Source organism: Oryzias melastigma, linkage group LG10, assembly GCF_002922805.2.
Source record: "Oryzias melastigma strain HK-1 linkage group LG10, ASM292280v2, whole genome shotgun sequence".
NCBI lineage: Eukaryota > Metazoa > Chordata > Actinopteri > Beloniformes > Adrianichthyidae > Oryzias > Oryzias melastigma.
This window is the reverse complement of record NC_050521.1, coordinates 11,400,186-11,421,959: the sequence shown is the minus strand read 5'-3', so window position 1 is coordinate 11,421,959 and position 21,774 is coordinate 11,400,186. Positions and strand designations below refer to the sequence as shown.

The 21,774-nt window shown below is 38.6% G+C and overlaps 4 protein-coding genes and 1 long non-coding RNA gene across 7 annotated transcripts; 3 read left to right on the top strand and 2 right to left on the bottom strand.

Annotated features, from left to right (window-relative positions):
* The first annotated feature begins 91 nt into the window (after positions 1-91).
* Positions 92-5,833, top strand: zbtb3 (zinc finger and BTB domain containing 3). The gene is made up of 4 exons (XM_024283781.2): positions 92-230; positions 481-653; positions 1,362-2,170; positions 2,762-5,833. Exons 2-4 carry the CDS (start codon positions 615-617, stop codon positions 3,813-3,815), a joined length of 1,902 nt encoding a protein of 633 aa, XP_024139549.1. The 5' UTR covers positions 92-230; positions 481-614; the 3' UTR covers positions 3,816-5,833.
* Positions 5,834-6,415: 582 nt separating this feature from the next.
* On the bottom strand, positions 6,416-8,976 carry rnaseh2c (ribonuclease H2, subunit C). 2 transcript variants are annotated; one of them, XM_024283790.2, is made up of 5 exons: positions 8,803-8,976; positions 7,841-7,994; positions 7,443-7,555; positions 7,228-7,347; positions 6,416-6,648 (listed from the first exon to the last, which is right to left on the bottom strand). In XM_024283790.2, exons 2-5 carry the CDS (start codon positions 7,992-7,994, stop codon positions 6,625-6,627), a joined length of 411 nt encoding a protein of 136 aa, XP_024139558.1. In that variant the 5' UTR covers positions 8,803-8,976; the 3' UTR covers positions 6,416-6,624. The 2 variants fall into 2 exon arrangements, with proteins under 2 accessions (XP_024139558.1, XP_036069842.1); XM_036213949.1 differs by lacking the exon at positions 8,803-8,976 and adding an exon at positions 8,646-8,675 and having other exon boundaries at positions 7,841-7,943.
* A 1,061-nt stretch (positions 8,977-10,037) lies between these two features.
* On the top strand, positions 10,038-13,850 carry LOC112153510 (seipin). 2 transcript variants are annotated; one of them, XM_024283785.2, is made up of 10 exons: positions 10,038-10,304; positions 11,038-11,293; positions 11,389-11,467; positions 11,548-11,691; positions 11,780-11,815; positions 12,209-12,343; positions 12,429-12,526; positions 13,017-13,146; positions 13,280-13,358; positions 13,446-13,850. In XM_024283785.2, exons 2-10 carry the CDS (start codon positions 11,043-11,045, stop codon positions 13,589-13,591), a joined length of 1,098 nt encoding a protein of 365 aa, XP_024139553.1. In that variant the 5' UTR covers positions 10,038-10,304; positions 11,038-11,042; the 3' UTR covers positions 13,592-13,850. The 2 variants fall into 2 exon arrangements, with proteins under 2 accessions (XP_024139553.1, XP_036069841.1); XM_036213948.1 differs by lacking the exon at positions 11,038-11,293 and having other exon boundaries at positions 10,039-10,304.
* On the bottom strand, positions 11,031-17,757 carry LOC118599246. Its single transcript, XR_004948542.1, has 2 exons — positions 17,588-17,757; positions 11,031-12,341 (listed from the first exon to the last, which is right to left on the bottom strand). It is a non-coding gene; the product is annotated as an uncharacterized LOC118599246 (long non-coding RNA).
* On the top strand, positions 15,607-20,763 carry si:ch73-22a13.3 (inositol-trisphosphate 3-kinase A). Its single transcript, XM_024283783.2, has 8 exons — positions 15,607-15,719; positions 15,869-16,710; positions 17,567-17,651; positions 18,345-18,558; positions 18,884-19,088; positions 19,721-19,822; positions 19,945-20,016; positions 20,113-20,763. Exons 2-8 carry the CDS (start codon positions 15,883-15,885, stop codon positions 20,359-20,361), a joined length of 1,755 nt encoding a protein of 584 aa, XP_024139551.1. The 5' UTR covers positions 15,607-15,719; positions 15,869-15,882; the 3' UTR covers positions 20,362-20,763.
* Positions 20,764-21,774: the final 1,011 nt, after the last annotated feature.

The window sequence follows — 21,774 nt, the reverse complement described above, 5'->3', positions numbered from 1 at the left end:
GTTTGCAACTGATAGAGAACATATTTAGATTTTTAAAAATGTTAAATTAACAACAAAAAAAGAAATGTTTATCATTAGCCGCGCGCTCCCGCTGTCAACAGGGAAAGCCTCCTCTCACTTCCGGTGTTTTTCGCCTCCGCGCCTCTGGGTGGCAGTGTGGTTTTTAGAGTACCACAAATTAAACAAAACACTGCTGGAAAAAACATTCAACACACAGATGCGCACCGCTGGTAAGACAATGCTTTTTCACGGGGATTGTCAGGCATTCCGAGTTTAAATTGGTATTATATTTTTGCTTAGGTAGGCATTCTAGTTCTCGAAGCGATTGTGTTAACCTTAGCCTCAACAAATGGGGCTGCAATATCCAACTATTGTTAGCATCTATGAGCTAAGACTTCCTGCTACTCTCGTATCATATATTTGTCAGGGGCTGTGATTTATTTTTATAAAATTTACAGTGTGGGTATGCTTCTTTTGCAGGTTTGGATTTGCACGTAACATTGCGAAATATGATTCGCCCCCCTGTTCCGACTTAGTTCCAATGTAGCCACAATCCAGACTGGTCACCATGGAAACCAGGCGTGTGATACATTTATGACAGACTGGAAAGTTACATGTCAACAAACTACTTCAAAAGGGAAGACTTTTCTGAGGTAAAGCAAGTTAATATTTAAATGTTAAAATATGTGTAATGTGTTTTAGTCAAACATCCCCATGTAAGTTAGTAACTGTACAGATAAAAGCTGCAAGATTTAAGTAACATATTCTGATGTATTACATCACAGCAAAATGTATCATTACAAAAAAAGGAATTTCTGGGTGTTAGATTTGTTGTTGGATATAGTTCTTCTCTTATGTTAAAGGGGTTTATTATCAAAATTAAGATCATCTGTGGAGAACCCAAGAGTAATCACATATGGCGGGCAACAAGCTCCCTGCTCCATTCAAATACATCCGCTCGTAGACAAATACATCCATGTTCATTTTTAAAACTGTACAGCTGGAAAGCTCTGATATTGCTCACAGATTTTGTTGTGCCACTAATTTTTGATTGGAGTTGTGAGGAGCTGAAAGCAACAGAAGAGTGTGAACAAATGATGGGAAATGAGGACATGTTTACTCCACTCCAACAGTCCTGCCCACAACTTAGAGGCAAATTTCTAATGAACTCCTGCTAATAACGGCACCATCATAATGAAAAGAACACTGGGACCACTTTTACAATACACCAAAAGCTCTTGGAGGGGTTAAAGTGGTTCTCGAGCTGACTTTTTATACTTTGCAATTAAGTTACAAAACTATAAGTTTGTTCTTGTTTATTTGGAAACCACATGGGATTGATCTCTCTGTTTTCTGTCCAGGTAATGGAGTTTCCCCAGCATTCCCAGCAGCTGCTCTCTGCTCTTCGCTCTCAGCGCCAACGGGGCTTCTTATGTGATTGCACCGTCCTCGTGGGCTCCAGCCGTTTCCTGGCGCACCGAGCCGTTTTGGCGTCATGCTCACCTTTTTTCCACATGTTCTACTCAGACTCTCCTGGGGGAAATGGCAGCAGTGCCAGCTGTGTCACACTCGACAACGACATTGTCACATCTCCCGCATTCGGCTTGCTTCTCGACTTTGTCTATGAAGGCGTACTCCAGCTGGATGAGTCTCCTCCAGTGGAGGACGTTCTAGCTGCTGCAAGCTTCCTCCACATGAACGAAGTGGTGAGAGTTTGTAAGAAACGACTGCAGAGGCGAGGGCCCCTGGCTGAAGCAGACAGCACTCGCTCAGAGGAGGACAGCAAGCTGAAAAAGGCAAACGAGACAGGAACAGAGGGGAGCTATGGTGCAGAGCCCTTGGTGGCCAATGCAGCTAATCATTCGTATTCAGTCACCTTAGCTGCTCCGCAGTTATCAGACTTCCAAGCAGGGCAGAATCAAGTGGACCCTATAAAGTCAAAGAAGAGGACCACTGGGGGTTCATCAGAGGTACGAGTTCAGACTCCTCTGAGCCCTGACCTCGCTGATACCACTCAGCCTGGCATGGGGGTCTCTCGTCCGCCCTCAAGTAGGGAGCTGGTGCAGCCTCTCTTAGCAGACCAGTCTGCTCCCATTCACACTGCGGGAACAGGGAATCAAGTGCAAGGATTGGTTCTGTCCAGTCCCTGCAGCAGCACAGAGATGCATAGGTAGGAGACTTCAGTGAATTCATCATGATTTTATTCTGAAAAATGGAACTTGCACCTATATTATTTAAGATTGGTCCTTGTCCTGCATGTTTTGATTTCACCTCCGCTCCAAATCATAGTCATGTTTCATTATCATATTCAATCCTAGTTTAATGAATTCCTATCCCAACAAAAATGGATGTCTCTTATGTGTAGTGTTTGTGTTGTTAGAGGACTTAAATTTAGACAAAGCAGTGGAAGTTGAATCTCATCTCAAATGAAATCATGCCCAACCATTTTTACAATCTAACAATTTTTGAAACAAATGTTACCCACGGTGACCAATTCACTTTTTTAAACTACTTCATCTATTTTTACCACTTTGTTAGCCAGTCTATTCATTCTTTTAAAAGTCATATACCAGATATATTTAATTATTTTAATTTTTTATAAAAAAAAAAAAAAAGATCACATTTGTGTCTCATGTGGTATGTAAGTCTACATATAATCAATGAACCCTTAAATTAGTCTCACCTTTATATCATAATTAAAATCAAGTTCTAACTGCAACTTTAAACCCATTTTAACCGATTCTTCTTTTATTCATTACAGCTGCAACCTGCCCACCTCCTCTTCCTCACGGGTCACAGTGAACCAGGTTGCCATTCGCTCTGTTGCTTCTCTCAGCCTGCCGGAGCCCTGCCTTTCTGCCACTTTGCCCCCAGAAGAATCGCAGCTGCCCCAGGAGAACACCACCGAGGATCTATCTGAGACGGACAGCAGAGACCCACTGGGCCGAGGTCAGCAGATGATCATGTTGATCCAAGGACCAGCTCTGACTTCAGATGTGCAGAGAAACCCAAGACATTCTGCGCTGCAGCGTGCCCCTCCCCAAATCCAAATCCAGAGCGCCGTGTCCCTCCAGGACTCCGATTCTCAGCTTGCTCCTGAGATTCAAACACTTCAACAATTAGAGAAGGACACCAGAGCATCACTCACCAGAAAAGAAAGATCTTACTTCCCTACGCATGGTACAAGGACAAACAGGGGAGGAGATGTTAAAGTAAAAGTGGAAGCTATAGTTATTTCCGATGAAGAGCTAGAGGAGGAGGGAGATGAAAGCAGGGAGAGGGAGCCGGTGACAGATGAGGAGCTAGAATCTGAGGATGAAATCCAGGAGGAGGAGCTGAACAGCCCCCAGTTTGTGTCTTCCCATCAACAGGACAGCATACCGGCCACCTCCTGCGCAAATAACTTCTCCATTCCTCTCTCCCCGTCTTCCTCCTCCTCTGGTCCCAGACCTTTTTCTCAAGACAACACCTCCCTGACAGCTTCTCTAAGCCCTTTGGCCGCATCTAACCAGCATTCGGACACTCCTGCTTATTTCCAGGACCTCCAGGACTCCATGGGGAACTTTGTGGAAGACGTTCCAACATGCGTAGTCTGCGGAAAGACTTTTTCATGCACATACACTCTGAGGCGCCACGCCATCGTGCATACGCGGGAGCGTCCGTACGAGTGTCGCTATTGCTACCGGAGCTACACACAGTCAGGCGACTTGTACCGGCACATTCGTAAAGCTCACGACCAGACACTGCCCGCCAAACGCTCTAAGGCCGACGCTGAGCTGTCCCTGCAGCCACAGCCCCCACCTCCTCTCAGCTAATACACACACCCTCTAATGTCTGTCATCTCATGCAGCTAACTCCATATCTCAGTGTGGAGAAATACTTTTCAACCTGAAGAAACACTTGAAGAAGGTTTATTTTTGAAAAAAAAAATCATTTAAAATGTTTTTTTAAGTACTAAAAAACCACAAAAAAGCCTAAACATGATTATCTTTAGGAACACAAACCAAAATATCTATTACATTTAGATTGGTATCTGATAATACATTTTTGCAACTACAAAAAGGTTGTTTAATAGGAAAATTTGGGGTAAAAAGGCAAAACAGTGTTTAATAATATTACCATCTAATTTAATTCTGTTAAGCTTATTTATAAGGTGATACAACTAGAAAAAAAATTAATTATTGTTGATTCTTATCAGTACCTTTTTTCCAAATATCCTTTCAGATTATTCCAGGGAAGTCAAATTATTTGTTCTGTATTTAAATAATAGCTTACATAAATGGCAAGCATATTCTGTTGAAGAATTTTGATAGCTTATAGCTGCAGAAATAAAATAACCTTTACAAATAATGTATAATGTGTTCTTTTTCAAAAAGAGAAGGCAAAAAAACACCTTTATTATCCTGTTGACCCCAGCAGTCCACATTTACAGCAGCATTCTTTCAGTAAGGCCCATCTCACATCTAAGATTACTAAAACAGATATACACTCAATGAATCCTGTCGTAAGTCTATTTTTATCATGTACAGCATATGATTAAACACTGCAGGCACTCTGGTTTTCTAATCATATGAAAATAAGCACAGAAAAACACTGATCTGCACCTTTTTTATCATGTTATTACACTATACCTAAATATTTGAATTCCATCTGTCAGAACCCGATGTGATTCTTGTGCTGTTGTGTGATTCTTTGTTATATTTTCAGATGTATTTTATAGTTTAGGTTTGTAATACACAAAAGGGTCTTTGTGGCTCACAAACATTCTTAAATGGATGATTCAATGGTGAAACCAGTTAGAGGATAATGAGTTTGTCCTTTCAGTGTGAATGTCTACCAAATTATCACTGATTACATTCCTTGTTGAACTGTTAATTCTATAAGATGAAACAAAAACAACCGCCTATTTACAAATGAATGCCTTGTAGTTTTTTAATGAGGGAGTGATGCAGGTTTAGGTTTCGATCTATCACGTGATGTTTCATCATGGACCCAACTTGGGCCCTTAGACTTGTTTTTTTTTCAGTCCAATGAGATATTAATGTAAAAGACATACTAAGACTTTTTTATGTGCAGTGCAATCGCTCAAAGAAATCTTGATTTTTATGGAGTCAAGATTGGGTTGCACGGTGGTGTAGTGGTTAGCACTCTTGTGAGAAGGCTCTAGTTAGAATCCCAGCTGGGTTCTTTCTGTGTGGAGTTTCCATGCTCTCTACAAGCATGAATGGGTTTTCTTCCTCCCACTGTCCAAAAATGTGCTTCATGGGTTAATCAGTGACTCTTAATTGCCTTCTAGGTGTGAATGTGTTGCCTTGAAGTGGACTGGCCAACTGGTTCTTTCATGTTTTGTCATAATGACTCCCCTCACAGTTTAGGTCAGGGGTCTGCACCCTTCAGCACTTAGAGCCATTCGGGTTGATTTTTTTACTGACTTTCTCCACAAAGTCTTACTTCACCCTTTGAAAAAATAAGACAAGATATTGCTACTATTATGATAAATATAACTGAGCTATTGGGATGAATAAAACCTGAAAAAGAAAATAGTCTTCCTTTAAAATGTGAAATAGTTCATCACTTTTGACAGAGGTTAACATGACATTGTTTCAAAATAAGACATCCTGTGTCACATGGGATCATCTCAATGCAGCAATTGTAGTGGTAGGTAGTGTGATGTTTGCAGTGATCTTAAAAAATAAATAAATATTTCCCCGTTTGTGGTGCATGTCAGGCAGAAATTTGTCAATCCAGCTAACCAAAATGACACCAAAGCAACTTAAGTGAACATGGCCATATTTTTCTAACTAGAAGGTGCACTTAAAATTCCTGAATTTGTTAAAAAAAAATAGAAAATCAGCCTCATAATCTGTTGTGCCTTCATTCTGATTGACCTCCAAATGACTTTTTTCTTTTTGGTACACGGCGCTCAAAGATCTGTCAAAATGTTTTTAGTTTGACTTATGATACATACTGACCTTTAACTAATGTGACATGAATAAAGTTTGAATTAGTTTCCTTTACTTTTTTTCTAATATACTACTTACTTTTTACTTTGCTGTCACTTTTTAAAAAGAATTTTCTTCTCTTTAACCAGAGAGCCACAACAAAGGGGTGAATTAGCCACAGGTTGCAGACCTCTGGTTTAGGTCTACGTTTCTTTTACTTAAAAATGTCAATTTTTTTCAAACTTTGTGCCTGACCCACAGTTTGAAACTTTGTAGTTTTACTTCTTGCAACAGTTTCTATGTTTTAGGCTTCTTTCTGTGCAATGTGACAAGTCAAACCCAATCATTTTTCATTTGTTCAAGACACATAATGTTTGAGATTGTATCAATGGTGTCCAGTGTTATCTTGTGAATAAACACTGTCCAGTTAAACATGTAAAAGGTAGTTGTGTAACAGAGATCAAACATTCCACTTTAGCAAAACTTTTTGTTTTTTTATTTATATACAAACTCATACACAAACGTCATCTAGGTATCATTTTGTTAATATGTAACCGATTGCTCAGCAACAGCAGAAGGTTGGGAGTTCAAAAACATATGGGCTAAAAACTAGCATATGGTGGGTTTTACATGTCAATATGACATTTGTCTGCCACCTCATTAAAATAGAACTTCCATCACGTCATTCGTCTATTGGCTCATGAATCTGGAAAAAAAGGCCAAAAAGAAAATGTATCAGCAATGCGAATTGATCTTCCAGTTTGACAGAAAATCAGTAATCCAAATCCAAGATAATAATGTGCCAAAAGACTTGAAACTAAATTGATAAATTTACTAAAATAATAATAATAATTAAACAAGGTCGCTAAAAAAAGGCAACATTGATTCCATCTCTGCCACTTTTTGTAAAGTCTGACTGAAATGTCAAAAATACAGTTAATTACAATTAAAAGTTAGACATTTGACTTCAATAAGTGAGATGGGTAACATCAGGTTTGTTATGATTATTACAGTTTATTTAATGTTTAAATTTATCTTAAAATGAATTTGTACTCATGATTCAAGTCTAAAGCAGCAAACGTGCCCAATCAGATCTTACAGAAAGACTTCTCGAGACTGATCATGAGCATTATGAAAGAGAAAACAGTTTCTCTGGAAAGCCATTTTTCAAGTTCAGTTTTGATCACAATAATGCCAAATACATTTTTTTTTACATTTAAGTTACTTTAAGGAGCCAATAATTGGTAAAACTATAGATTTCAAGTCAACTCCAACATGTCCTTACCGCCTTAGCAAGTTCAGGCCAATCCATAGCCATCACCACAGTGTCATCAGAGGTCGGAGGATTGTCCAGATTCCAGTAGGTCAATTTATCAAACACAGAGGAGACTCTGACTGTCCTGTCCTGAGAGTTACAAAGTCAAACAGACATCAAACACCTACACTTAATCCTGTATATCCTCCAGCCTGTGACAGAATTACGTCATGGGGGGTGCTTACCTCCTGGTCAGAGTCAGGCTTGTTGATGTCTTTAAGCACCAGGCCTGTGTATCCTGCTGGACAGCAGACCTCCTGACCTTTCAGCCCACGTCCTCTGAATGACACACTCTTCTCTGTTAAAGGAAAATCCATTAAAACAAAACTGGTTGAATGTATAATGCTAAAAGCATCCATTTATGGTATTTGTTGTTTTAAAACCCCCAAATCACTCATTGTAAAAAAAAAAAAAAAGACTGCTCAAGATAGATTTTAGCAAACCAGTAAAAATTGCCACTGGACATAATTTTGATGTCAATTTTCTTTGTTTTGCAACCCTTTCATGATTGTGGTAGTGCCACCTACTTCAGGAATGTTAACAGGCCTAAAAAGTTTTGGATTTCAGACAAAATTCCAAGTACCTCCTTTGTGATCTTTCATGGTTGCTGTAAAGTACTGTGAGACCTGGGCAGATCCATTGTGTTCAATCTCACAAGGAAGGAGATGGACCGGGACTCGTTCTGCCTGCCCCACAGAAGACACGCGGAGATGAGTAACGCTGGTGTGACAGGACATCTTACAGCAACATAAAACAAAGAAAAAGAAAAGTATTATTTATGCATCCACTCAAAATTAATTTTTAGGCACAGTAACTTTTACCTTCTATAATAAACAATTATACACAATTAACAATCACAGTGGCATGTAGTATATAATATTCCTTTGAGATTGTTTTATATTGAAAATAAAATAACATTAAAGTAAACTCGCAAGAGGAAGTGCTCAGTGGGTAGTTAATGTTAGGTTTTGCTGAAGCATTTATATCATTTTCCTTTTTTTCCCTTCACAGTGACTTTTTTTATTTTTAGAGAATAGTTCTGGCTTAGTCAGTCAAGCAGCAATTGTGTGTTTTTTTAAAAGCATAAATTATTTTAAAAGGTTATATATATATATATATATATATATATATATATATATATATATATATATATATATATATATATATATATACATATATCCATCTGGACCTCTTCAGTCTATTTTCCTGTTCTTGTCCAGTATCCCTAACCCCCTACTTAATAAAAATGCCAATGTTTCTTTAAAAAATGTTTTAAAAAGTAACAGAAATATCTATGCTAGACCATTTAGACTTATAGTAATATTTCGTGTATTTTTTTCAGCCTTTACACCTAATTTTCCTTTTAAACCCTTAAATTGTTGTTTTACCCCATTGGTTGTCATCGTTTCATTAAAGCTTTTCCCCAATAAACTTAATAGGACAATATACATTTTTTAAGAAAACACTCCGTATAACACTATGTAACAACAGCGACTACATTAATATTAAGCCAGGACTGAACTACAAAAACAAGATTACTAATACCTTTCTAGAGTTTCCAGTGCGACATGAGGAGTTGGTCTTCCGGGTAGGCTCGGGATGCCGTTTGTGATTGGACGCTCAATATCTCTTCTTCTACGCTGAATTCTGTTTTGGCGGGTTTTCTCTTTTCTGCAAGCAGATGTCTCCCCCTGTCGATCACTGTTCTGCAGTACTTCAGCAGTTCTTTTGTTTCAAAGCTTTGCTTCGTGTTTTCCCTTTCAGACTTGATATGTTTGTGCTTTTTTGGGCTTTTTAAGTCAAATCCCTCTGCAGCAAAGAGTCCTCCTGATCACAAAAACACCTGAACATATAGCACTTAAACTGATGTTCTGGTGGTTTAATAAATAGAAAGGAAATAATAATAATAATATTAAAAAAATAACAAAAATTGTAATTATAAAACTTGGCGGATTTGTAACACAAAACTGTTTATCATCCATCATTTGTATCTGTTCTGGCCCCCGAAGCCTATTCAAGCCACATAGGGTGAAGACAGTAGTTCTTTGCACAGACCCTTCAAAAATTAAAAAACACTCACTGCTCACATCCACACAGGAGCCTCAAAGAGACAAAATTATGTATAATTTAATTTCTAGAAATATATTTCTGGCAATCACACTACTTCAATTGCAGCTACTGGCACCAACAACTGATTGCTGTTCCAGAAGTAACTTGATTTCATTGCGGGAAAATTTGATGTGAAAAGTCAAATTTCAGTCTTTTCATCCTCATCTCAAAAATTGAACTGGCTTGGCAATGTCACAAGCTTTCACCGCAACCTCCACGCCTCTTTGATTTAGAATTCGTGGAAAAACCTCATGAGAGTAGTACATTCAAAGTACCCAAAGATTCTGAAAGATATTATTAATTTTTTTCTTAGCAGAAAAGAATATTTAAAAAAATCCCCAAATCAGAGCTGAAAGACTCTTTTATGCCTCAAAAGAGACATTTACAAAGTTACATGTCTAAAGGCACATCACTTTATTCTCACCAAAAATTTATTTTTTTTATCTGTTGTTTAAGCTGTTAGTGATGTGAATGAAAGGGAAATATCTGAGTTTAAAGAAGGTTTTTTTCACTTAAGATTTACTTTTTTTTAACATCTCCATCTTTCCAATTGTTTTACATTACCTGCAAATTTTAAGCACAGATTTAATAGTGCTATGGTAAAAATAAAAAATAAAAAAAAAACTGATAAACTGGAAAAATCTAAGTGAGAGGGAGTTTTGGAAGCAAACACACGTAGCCACCAACAGAAACGTTGATAGTGATGCAGTTCCCAAGGCTTCTTTTAGTTTTTTATTTTTTCAGACTTGGACTCCAGTTGGCTCCAGCTTCTGTCTTCAGAGGGGATGGACTTAACGTTGTCCAATGGTAGCTGCAAAGGCAGCAGTGTGAAGTAAGTTAAAGGGAAGTTCTGTGTGCAATTCACCAACATCATCCGGAACGAGGATCTTCAGGGAGCGATTTCCCAACAGCTCTTCTTTGGAAAACAGAAATCAGGGGTGAGTTTTTAACAGCACAAATGTAAAATTTAGGGGAGAAACACTTCCTAATTACAATTCTCTTAAGCTAACTTTACAAACCTAAACCTTTTATTTTGATTTCTAGCTCCTTAAATGTAAAAATCAAGTGATAAGTGAAGAAAATATTTAAAATAAATGTATGTTTAGTTTTATGCACATGCTGTCTAAAAACAAGTTGGTTTTTTTATCTTTTAGATACAAACAGATGAACTGACTGTTGACACAGTTTGAAGTATTTTAAGTTGAAAGGTCTGTGCTTGTGACTGTAATTAGTCTCAGTGGTTTTTCACATAATGCTTAGAAGGGGATAGTCGTCATATTTCTAATATCCCAGAGATTTTGGTTTTCTGCAAAGCTCTTTGCACTTCATTCCTCGAATATCTGAACTTTAATACATTTTATGTTCTTTTTAGTACATTTCTTCAAATTCCCACTAAAAATTGTGTCCTGGGTGTTTTAAGCATGTTCCTGTTGCATTTTTCTCATGACGTAAGACACATATAGAGAAAGTTAAGCTTGAAATTGCATCTATGATTATGTCTTTATTCAAATTGTCTTGAGTTAGGAGCAGATGAAAAAATGCCTTAAAAAAAAAAGAGGTAATTTGTGGTGCAGATTAGAAAATACTCTTCGTGGGCCACAGGCTCTCTGCTCCGCTCCATTCCAATGCATTCACTTGTAGGCAAATTTATCTTTTTTTTTTTCTTTTTAGACTTAATGGACCAAGAAAGTCATGTGCCTTCAGGTGGTGTCGAGGAGCCTTCCCTCATCATCACTTCTATCCTGTTGAAGCTTCAGGATGCGGTTGCCACGGCGATGTTGCGAGTTCGTGAGAGACTTGCACAGGGCCTAACTGTGCTCTCTGTTATTCTTCTGCTACTCTCGATCGCTGCCTTTTTGTATGGGAGCTTCTACTATTCTTACATGCCCACAGCAGCATTTTCCACACCTGTTCACTATTACTACAGGTCAGTTAAAACATGTTGTTGAGTAGATACAACTAAAAAAAACATTTATTTTTTTCTGTTTACATTCATTCTACCAGATATATTGTTGTCTGCAGGATGGACTGTGTATCTCCCTCTTCTTTTTTGTGCTCATATCCCATGGCCAACATTTCCCTGATGAGAAACAAGAAAAACGTCTGTACATTTTTATGCTTTCAAACATCTTTGTAGTTCTCTAGATCATACAGTTCTGATGCTGTTCCTTACATACACAGGTGCTGACATTCGGTCAGGTCTACCAGATCTCTTTGCAGCTTGAGATGCCCGACTCACCCGTCAATCAGCAGTTGGGGATGTTCATGATAAAGACGACCTGTTTTTCTCAGGATGGAGGTCAGGTTGCAGCTTCCGCCCGCTCTGTAAGCTTCACCCTCTTAGGCAGCAGCATGTTTTTCGACAGTCAGAATGCCAACATTTAGGAGTTGATGCTTTTGTGTGGCTTCTCAGGCAAAACAGATGCTAAAGGCTTCCAGCTCTCGCTTTGTGAGTACAAATCTTTTTAACCCTACAGCTGCAGAACCCCACTGCAACAAGTTCTTTGTGTTCTGGTGACTCACTTGATAAGATGAAGGAAACAGATGCAGGCTGACCTGAACATTTTCACTGAGTGCAAATCGTGTTGCCCACTCCTTTCCAGACTTTGAATAACAGCATGTTGGTATCCTGCTACACACATTTTAATAAAACAATTTTGTATAGGGGCTGGTTCAAAATAGTCAATTAAGATAAAATATAATTTAATATTTGTGAGTAACACTGACATCAGAGTTTTGGTATTAAATGCTATTTGAGTGCATCCATTTTCTGAATGGTTGTGGTGGATATATTTGAAGCTTCTCATTGGGCATGTGACATCTGTGGTTCTGTTGTGTTCAGGGCATGCTGCGATACCGATCTGACCTGCTGAAGACTCTGGGAACGCTGCTGTTCCTCCCAGCCTTCCTGACTGGAGCAGCAGAGCAGAAACAAATGGTGGAGGTTGAGCTCTTCTCAGAGTACACGGATGACCCTGTAAGATCCAGAAATTACATCATCATGCCATAAAGGAAAACATATGGTTCAAAATGTTACAAAAGTGTATTACGTTTGTGGTCAGTATGCTCCCTCAGTCACAGCTGTTATTGAGATCCTATCGGACAAGGTCCAGATCTACTCGTCTCATCTGTACATCCATGCTCATTTCACAGGCATAAGGTATGTGGAATGGATGCTTAGACTTGTTTTTAATCATTTTCTGTTATAGATCACACAACCTAAATCAAAATGATATAGTATCATTTAAATGCATTTCTTGAATATATGCTAAAGAGTTTTTTTATTTAAATTAGTTAGGAAGGAAGTGAACCGAGCAGCACAGCAAAACTGTCGTGTGTGATAAAGGCACGGCCCTCTAAGCCTTGATCTGAATCTCTGCTGTGTTTAGGAACTGAAGAGGTCATTTAAAAGAATAAGATTATGAAGATGAAAAGAAAATAAAACAGTTCTATAGAGTTTGTTTACAAAGACAGGAATCCTGAAAAAGAGCTATAGAGCATTTGAATCCATCAATCATCTTTACTTAAACGGTTTAAATTTACTCCAATAAAATCACATGATTTATAAAAATATATTAATACAAATGAAAAAAAAAATACATTAAAACTAAATGCAGGTGTGGTTTTTGTTGTCTGTTTCCTCCAATCAGATATTTGCTGTTCCACTTTCCTATTTTGTCTGCCTTGGTGGGCGTCTCGACAAACTTCATCTTCCTCAGCTTGATCTTCTTACTAAGCTACGCCAGGCTGCTGTTCACAGATGGTAACAAAGCAAAGCAGGTGAGAGAAGAGACCCATGAATCCAAAAACATCTGACCCCATCTGCAGCTGACATGTTTTTTTGCTTGTATTTCAATGTTTCTCTTAAAATGATGCAGTTCAATCCATCCAAAAAGTCTATCTTTGTACACAGATCACTTCAGACAGACAGCTTCCACAGATGGGTGAAACTCTAAGGAGCCAGTCCGAGCCTCAAAGGGATTCTTCTGCAGGTACAAAGAAATATTAGCACAAAAATGTCCATATTTAGTGCTTCAACTGTTTTTTTTCCCAAATGAGTTTACTGGAAATGTTTACAGGTACTGCAGAGAACCTGGGTCCTGGGATAAAGGACAGTGCAAATCTGAGCCAGGAAGAACCCCGTTTGGACTCCAGCAGCAGCACGGACATGCAGAATGGTGTCACACATAGTCAGGACAAAATACAAGAATCTGAGGCCGAGTGAGGCCTTTGAAAACAAAGAGAATACAATGATGGGAAACAGCTGAGAAATTCAGATCAATATTCTGTTACAGAGGGAGGATATCCTTTGATGTTTATGAGTTTGTTCTTAGTTGACATAACACCAAAATATAATTGAGTGAAATGGCAAACATCTTCTGTCATCTCAATCGGTTCTGGATTTCAACATGGAGTAGAAAGCTTCTGTCACCAGAGCAGCTCTAACTATCACTTCTGTTCAAAATAAATAAAAATAAACGATCAAGGTATGTTCGTCTCTGCGTGGCTCATTTGCTCCTGAAGTTCAGAATAGCTGCTGCAACATGTTCTTTTGTCATTTCTAGAGTTAACCCAGGGGTCTGCAACCTGCAGCTCCAGAGCTACTTGTGGCTCTTTATTTCTCCATGGTGGCTTTCTGGCTAAAGAAAATAAAATAACAGTATTTTTTTGAAGAAAGGGTTAATAAATTAGCATTTATTTGATTTAGATTAGTTAAGTTTATACATTTATGGCTGCTGCGCACCTTGAAGATAAACTATGTAAAAGGCTTTTACATCCCTGCTGACTTGAAGAGGTCTTTTTTGCTCCATGCTTCCTCCAGAACACACCAGTTTCAAATACTGAGCAAAACTTTGATAAAAAAGTCTCATCCTTTATTAGTTTAAAGCACATATTATCTTATACTGTCCAGAGCTGCACTGGGAAGATCCTGTTTGGCACAAGGCGTCTTTTATTTTGAAAGGAAATCATACGAGCTTCTATAAAACGTAAAAAATAATTTCACATGTTGAAAAATGCTAGTTTCTTTTTATATTTCTATTTTTATTCATGCCACAAAGTAAGCATGATTTTTTATGTATTGTTTAAAAAAATTCATTGTAATTAATTCACAGCAGTATCAAAATAAGACTTTGCGGCTCCTAACAAGTCCAAATGGCTCTTTTACAGTTAAAGGTTGCAGATCTGTGATTTAGACTGATTTTTAAATATCTCAGTAGCCGTTTTAATCCAGATGCAGCAAGTATTTTCACATACATTAATACCACCACCACCTAACTGGCTCTTATTTTTAAGAGTGTTTGATCTACAGCAGACAAACACAGTGGTTATGTCCAAGTTACCTCCCTAATCCCTAACTACTAAAAAACAATACAGTGCTGGACTATTAGGACACCATCGTCACTACTTTTAATTTTTTTTCAAATGGCAAATATGACATCACCAATTTCTCTGAGTATAAACCTAACATTTCCAAAAAAACTGTATCCTGATGAAAAACTTCAATAGTTTATTAAAAGTAAGTCAAAACGCCCTTTTCTTAATATGAAAAATTTTTCAAACGCAATGCATTGTGGTCCAATTCAACAATCCAGGACATCAGTGCAGACTGGTTTTTCATAGAGACTTCTGGGAAATGTATTTTGGATTTTGGAATTGTAGATTTGGACAAACTCGCTGTACAGTGCACAACATACTGTGCAGTAAAGGAATTCCGACCAGTAACTGTATAACATCCGTCCATCCATACGAGAGGCTGTTTTCATTTACACATTCATGGTCCATTTATAACACTGGTCAGTGTGACACGTCGTTTTAGACTGATACAGGAGGATGTGGAGGAATTCCTTAGAGGGCTCAGTACAGACCAGTGATCTTTGCTCTAATGAGGAGACATGCCAGCCACCACATCATTGTAATGTCATTGTTTTTGTCTTTAATGAAGAAATCCTTTTTGTGAATGTTTATTTCTGTTTGTATCTCTTAATCATTTTTTAGCCATCTTTTAGTCCACTTAAATACTTCTTTATTTTAATAAAAATGCATAGGGTTGTGTGGGAAACTAAAATATTTATGTGAAAGAAAAGGATTTTACTCAATGTCACAGAAAAAGCATCTCTAACTCAAGGGAGGACACTGTGCTCCACACCATCACATTCTGTCATTCCTGGATATCATCTCCACCTGTGGCTCAGTTGGCTGACTTCCATCAGCTGGCCTTGGACAAAGCTTCGGAAAGTTAGCCACGTCACTGCATGCAAACTGAGGCACGAGAAATGCGCACAAGAGAGGGATATAATTCACTGTGAGGCACGAGGCTCTGTCACTGAAAATAACAAGGTGAAAGAGGAACGGTAAGTTGCTCAGACATTTACTTATTTTTTTCATGTTTTCCATTTGAGGAAACTCAAAGAAAGTGATGGCTCAGTTTCGATTTGTAAATGTGCTTCCTGACTCATATTCAAAACTGTGCTAATCTTGTAAACATGTTCTCGTTGTACAGCACATGCCGAGCCCATGAAGCAGAACTGCAGTCTCCACTCTGCGCGGGACACAAATATGGATGGTATTTATGACAACTCCATGGAGAAAATGGAGATAGACGACTCGTGCATCACACCGGCAGACAAGACCAATCAACATTTGCCTGACAGAGAAGGACCGTCCAGCAGCTGCAGCAAGACCAGACGGAGTTTCAGACCCAAACTTCAAGCCACAAAAAGCTTCCCTCCTTACAGTCAGTGCATAGGTGGTCTGGGTGAGGATGGAGAGGCTAACAATGATCCCACCTCAGAGTTAGTCAGCACGTGCAGCTCAGCTGTACCTGAAGACAAACATGACAAAAGTGCAGAGACAGAAACAAAAACCGATCAGAGAGTTAAGTGCTCAAGGGAAGCAGTGAGGGCTAAATGGAGGTCCAGGAGAAAAGAGATGTCCTGGAGAAGCTGTGATGTTGACACGGACGTCCCGGAGAGAGGACTGTGGTGTGGCAAAAGAATGGAGGGTGTTGGAAAAGAAAGGAAGGATGAGGAAAATGAAGGAGATGTCGGGAAACACCGGAGAGACAAAAGTTCCAAAGATAGAGATGAAGAGGAAGAAAAAAAAACAGGGAGGTCTTCTACATCAACTGTAAATATGGAGTTAATGGACACCCGAAATAGTAAAGATGAGGATCCTGACGGAACAACTGAGAGCTCCACGAAACGGCACCTGATTCTTTCGAGGCTGCTACACTCCTCTTCCACCTCCTCCTCCTGCTCTTCTATTAACTTCTCCTCAGCAGAGAGCGATGAGGTCTTCAGTGAAGGAGAGGATGCAGCCTCCAAGAGCCAGAATTTCAGGAAGGTGAGATCCAGGAATGTTTTAATGCACTTCATGTTTCTGGATTTTTACCCAGTGCTGCTCAGCCATAGACTTGACTTGTCTGGTTTTCCATGGAAGAGGCATAAAACCTCAACTGTTCTTAACTGTTCTTTGCACCTGCTGATTTGCATGAGCTTGAAAGAAAACTTTGACAAGGTCTCATTTGAATGGCATTTGCATGGCTGGCTACTGCTTCAACCGATATGTGAGCAGGTGGAGCAGACGGTTAGAGAGCCACTGGGGTGTAGTTGTTGACACTCTGGGCTCAGAGTAACTAAAAATCATACATTTAGCAAAAGTCTAAATGGATTTATCCATTATGTACATTTGAAATGTACCTGTTTGTGCAAACCTATTAATTTCAGTATCCTTATCTGTGAGATACTTTCCTTAATCTTCATCCAGTCGTGATGCGATAACATCTCTACTGAGCACGCTCAGTTCTGTTTTCAGGCTGTTGTTTTCGAGCTTTTCTATGTCATATCCGAGCCAGTTGGAAGCTACTTTGTGTATATACAAAGTAGAATAAAACTTCACGGCCATGCTCTCTTTATAGACAATAACAAACATTAAATCCACATGATGATTCAGCAATATCAAACTGATTAAATAGGACTAATGTAGAGGGACTCACAAATAGGTTCATTCCAACATGTCTGGTGTGTTAAAACTAATGTACAAAATAATCAAAGTCACTTTGACCAGCAAACTGGGTTATTAGTTTGTAGCTAACAAGATAAATATTTCAAATATGTGATCTATTTTCTGGTCAAATAAACAAATATCACTAACAAATTATTTTTCAGCTCACACTATTTGATGTTGTTTTCTCCTTCAGAACCGCTCTTGGAGAACCTACCTGACGATGATGCACTGGTCGTTGCGGCGGCAAAGCTCCTGGGTGCAGCTGGCTGGACATCAAGGCATGTGTCCCACTTCATACACTTATGTTCATTCAGACATCACTGTGACTGTAAGCCTTGAATGCTTTAAAAAAAAAACTGTTACTCAACATCAAGTTGCGAAGGCTTCGTAGGATCGTATCATCTACATTGTATTGTATCATCAAAAGTATCAGAAAAACCAGGGACATCTCCATGCTTCAGGGACCATCAGATGACTCTGAGTCACTTATTGGCATGACCGTATCAGACGTCACCAAATGAGCCCACTGGGTACACACAGACTATACTGTGCCATCAAGAGCTAAAAACTATGGCCCTGTCATGCTACAATTAAGTCATATTTAAACGTGACTGGAGTTGTGGGCCTGTGGGCCAAAACTGATTTAGAATTTATTAATTCTAAAAAGGAAATGGTTTCAATGTCTGATAAATCCAAATGGATTACTGGTAATCCCAGAAATGATAGCCTCTAAGCTAAACAGGAGACAAATCTTCCTGTATGTTCAGTGTTAAGTTCAAAGCATGGTGGGTGTTGTTATGTAAAGACAGTTTGGATGTCTAAATGCTAAAGGCTTAAGGGGAAGCCTTGAGATTTCTGCAGAAGAATGCAAATGTACACCGAGTCTGTCACAATGGATGGATGGCAAATAAACCAGAACTTTAACAGGCTTCCTTTTTCTCCTTTTCTGGTGCTGGTGTAACTTAAAACAGGTAACTTTCAGTTGACTAAAGGAGGAGAGGTACTGAAACTGTACAGTGAAGGAGAGGCAAAGTGTCTGGACAGCTTGATGAGGGATCCGCTCAGACCGTTTGTCCCGCAGTATCATGGTTTGGTCACCAGGGGGGATCACTGTTACATCCGCCTGGAGGACCTGCTTAGTGGCCTGACAAGGCCACTGATAATGGACTGCAAGATGGGAGTCAGGTAGGGTTTTTGTGCTGTTTTCTGACTGCTTTACATATTTGACGATCTATTGAAAAAAAAAAAAAAAGTTCAACCCTTAGATGACAATTTAACGTCTGCTTAGAGGGGTAACCAAATTTTGAACTCATATAAAAATTGTGTTTTAAATATTTAGTTGATTTAAAAAAAAAAAAGCTTTAGAGTATATTTATTTTAATAGCTTTTTTATTGATTTGTTGTCTGGATGTATTTTACTTCCAAGAACCTTTTCGTGTTGTCAGCAAGCAATTAAAAAAGAGGTTGGATGTCATAATCAATATTTACTGAGTGACAGTTTATTTTCCAGAACATACCAAGAAGAAGAACTTGTCAAAGCGAGTACCAAGCCTAACCTGAGGAGCGACATGTACCAGAAGATGGTAAAAGTGGACCCACTGGCACCATCAGAGGAAGAGCACAAACGAAGAGGAGTGACCAAGTGGCGCTACCTCCAGTGGAGGGACACCACCACCTCCACGTCCACCCTGGGCTTCAGGATAGAAGGTCTCATGGTAAGAGAGGAGGCCAGTTTTGATGCGTTACACTTTAAAGATGTGCTCTTATCATGTTTTTGGTGTTTTTAACTTGGTCTTATAGGATTTTCTGATAAAAGAATGACATATATAAAGAAAATTAAGCTTAAATTCTGAGTATTTCTTTATTGAAATTATTGAGAATCAGGAGAATGTTGTTTGAAAAAGCTTGTAGAAGCTAAAGTCACCAGGCCACAAGCTCCCCGCTTTGTTCCATTCTGATGCATCCAATTGCAGAAAAATAGATCAGTGTATGTCTTTGTTTTCCTCGTCCAAGCTGGTATCTGGCTCAAAACTAGGTCCAATATCGCTCATCGTTTTTGTTACACCGTTTTTGTTAGCTTGAGTGTGAGGGGCTATAAGCTAGCAAGAGAGTGTATAAAAGGGATGATGGGAAACTGGTACAGGCTTACTTCACACCCATGATCCCGCCCACAACTCAGAAGCAAATTTCTAATGAATTGCACTGCCACTCTGCAGTGTTTTTTTTATTATTGTCTAAAAAAAATGCATAATCGTAATTAAAAGACCACTGAGATTGCTTTTAAAATAGATCAAAAGTTGAGTTTAAAAAGTAAGCTAACTACTGTTGTTGTGTTTGTGTCCCACAGATGGAGGACGGCAGCGTACAGAGAGACTTCAGAAGGATACGGACTTTAGCTCAGGTCACAGAAGCACTTCTCTACTTCACCAGGAGTCACCTCCAGACTCTGGTCAGCTCTATGGATCATCGACACACAGAAAGAAATCAGATTATTTGTTGTGTCTTTAAAGACTTAACGAGTCGTCTACAACTTGACATTGAAAAACTGTTTCACTCAAAATGTTTTCTCAGGAAGCGTACCACTCCAGGCTGCTGGCTCTGGGAGACGCACTAAAGAATTCAACCTTCTTCAGGAAACATGAGGTTGGTCAAACTTTTCTTTAAAGAAATTCAAAGATGAGTTTTCCATCTTTGAAATAAACCTTTTTATTATTATTAAATATGTCTATGCATTACTAGGTAATTGGCAGCTCGCTTCTCTTCGTCCATGACCACAGCAAAGCCAGCGTGTGGATGATAGACTTTGGAAAGACGACGCCACTGCCTGACAGCATGGAACTCCAACACAACATCCCCTGGGTTGAAGGGAGCAGGGAGGATGGCTACCTCATTGGCCTGACCAGTCTCATTGCTTCTCTGAGTCAGGCCATCAACAAGGCATCTGGGCTACAGGAGGACGGCTGCGGGCAGGCAAAGAGTGTTGCATAAAGTTCTCTATGGGTTGTGTCTGACACACTCCATTCGCAAAACAATTTCAAGACATAGACAAATGCTCTTTCACGGAGGAATGGAAAATGTCTGTTTCTTGAGAAGAGTAAGCTCAGTGAAGATGAGTAACTCAGGGAACTGTTGTCTTATTGTTATGTGCACTTTTTAAAGCTGTTTTTAAGTTTATTTTAAAGAACAATCCACTTAAAAAAAAACGTTTTTATCCAATGAATTTTATTTAGTTGGTGTCACCTGTTTACGTACATGCTAAATTCTTGACACCATTTATACACAGCTTGCTGACTTTGTATTTTATTGTATGTATTTTCCATGGAAAATGTTCTATGCATACTAACTTTAATAGATGTGAAATGTTTTTAAATAAAGCATTTAAAATATGAATTGTCAGAGTCGGCATGCAAGTTGCAGGAGGATCAATGGAAGAGACACAGGCAAAGATGAAATAGATATATAGTATTAACGGCAATAAAGCTAGTGTTGCTATAAGGTGAATGTAGCTGCTAAAAATGCTAGAGCTGATAGCTGGAAATGCTGAAATTGTTAGCTAAAAATAATGAAGCTGAAAGCTTGCTAAAATATTAGCAAAATGCCAATTTAGCCAAAAAAAATTGAAAAATTTATAATTTTCCCAAAACAGCTAGCATAATGCTAACATATTAGCTAAACTCCAAATTTGCTTAAAATACTTGAAAATTTTATATTTTTGCCAAAACATTTAAGCTTTTATTTTCATTTTTAATCATTGATATATATTGATATATCAATGGGGGACAATGCAACAGAAAGTATGTTTCTGTCCAGCCCATTTGAGATCAGATGAGTTGAATGGCCCCTGAACCTAAATTAATTTGACTTCCCTGCTTTATAATATTATGCATTGAACATTCCTTAATAAAACCAGACTGAGTCTAATTATTTACCTCTAGACTAAATATTTTATTGAAAAGTTGAATATTTAACCCAAATCTAAATATTTAATTTGGACTTCAATCTTCTTCTTTTCCTTTCGGCTTTTCCCTTCAGGGGTCGCCACAGCGCATCAGTTTCCTCCATCTGTCTTCAGCATCCTCCACTCTAACACCAGCCACCTTCATGTCTTCATTCACTGCATCCATAAACCTCCTCTTTGGTCTTCCTCTAGACCTCTTTCCTGCAGCTCTAGACTCAGCATCCTTCTATATTTAGCTTAAATATACAGTTTGGGAAAATAAATATTTAGATTCAATTCAATTTTTCAATTCAATTTTATTTATATAGCCCCAAATCACAAAGAAAATTAGCCTCATTGGGCTTCATGCCGGTAATTTTACAGATGCAGAAAATTAGTCATAAAATATGAAAAAATAGCTAAAGACTAAACAGACTACATAAAACTGGTTATCCCTGCTCTTA

Coding starts and splice junctions, on each gene's coding strand:
- zbtb3 (XM_024283781.2), top strand. CDS start 615: ATGTCAACAAACTACTTCAAAAGGGAAGACTTTTCTGAG. Junction 654..1,361: donor AAAGGGAAGACTTTTCTGAG/GTAAAGCAAGTT, acceptor TTTTCTGTCCAG/GTAATGGAGTTTCCCCAGCA. Junction 2,171..2,761: donor AGCAGCACAGAGATGCATAG/GTAGGAGACTTC, acceptor TATTCATTACAG/CTGCAACCTGCCCACCTCCT.
- rnaseh2c (XM_024283790.2), bottom strand. CDS start 7,994: ATGTCCTGTCACACCAGCGTTACTCATCTCCGCGTGTCTTCTGTGGGG. Junction 7,556..7,840: donor CATGAAAGATCACAAAGGAG/GTACTTGGAATT, acceptor TTCCTTTAACAG/AGAAGAGTGTGTCATTCAGA. Junction 6,649..7,227: donor GGCCTGAACTTGCTAAGGCG/GTAAGGACATGT, acceptor CTTTTTTTCCAG/ATTCATGAGCCAATAGACGA.
- LOC112153510 (XM_024283785.2), top strand. CDS start 11,043: ATGGACCAAGAAAGTCATGTGCCTTCAGGTGGTGTCGAGGAGCCTTCC. Junction 11,468..11,547: donor TGATGAGAAACAAGAAAAAC/GTCTGTACATTT, acceptor TTACATACACAG/GTGCTGACATTCGGTCAGGT. Junction 13,359..13,445: donor TCAAAGGGATTCTTCTGCAG/GTACAAAGAAAT, acceptor AAATGTTTACAG/GTACTGCAGAGAACCTGGGT.
- si:ch73-22a13.3 (XM_024283783.2), top strand. CDS start 15,883: ATGAAGCAGAACTGCAGTCTCCACTCTGCGCGGGACACAAATATGGAT. Junction 16,711..17,566: donor AGAGCCAGAATTTCAGGAAG/GTGAGATCCAGG, acceptor TTTCTCCTTCAG/AACCGCTCTTGGAGAACCTA. Junction 17,652..18,344: donor GCAGCTGGCTGGACATCAAG/GCATGTGTCCCA, acceptor AACTTAAAACAG/GTAACTTTCAGTTGACTAAA.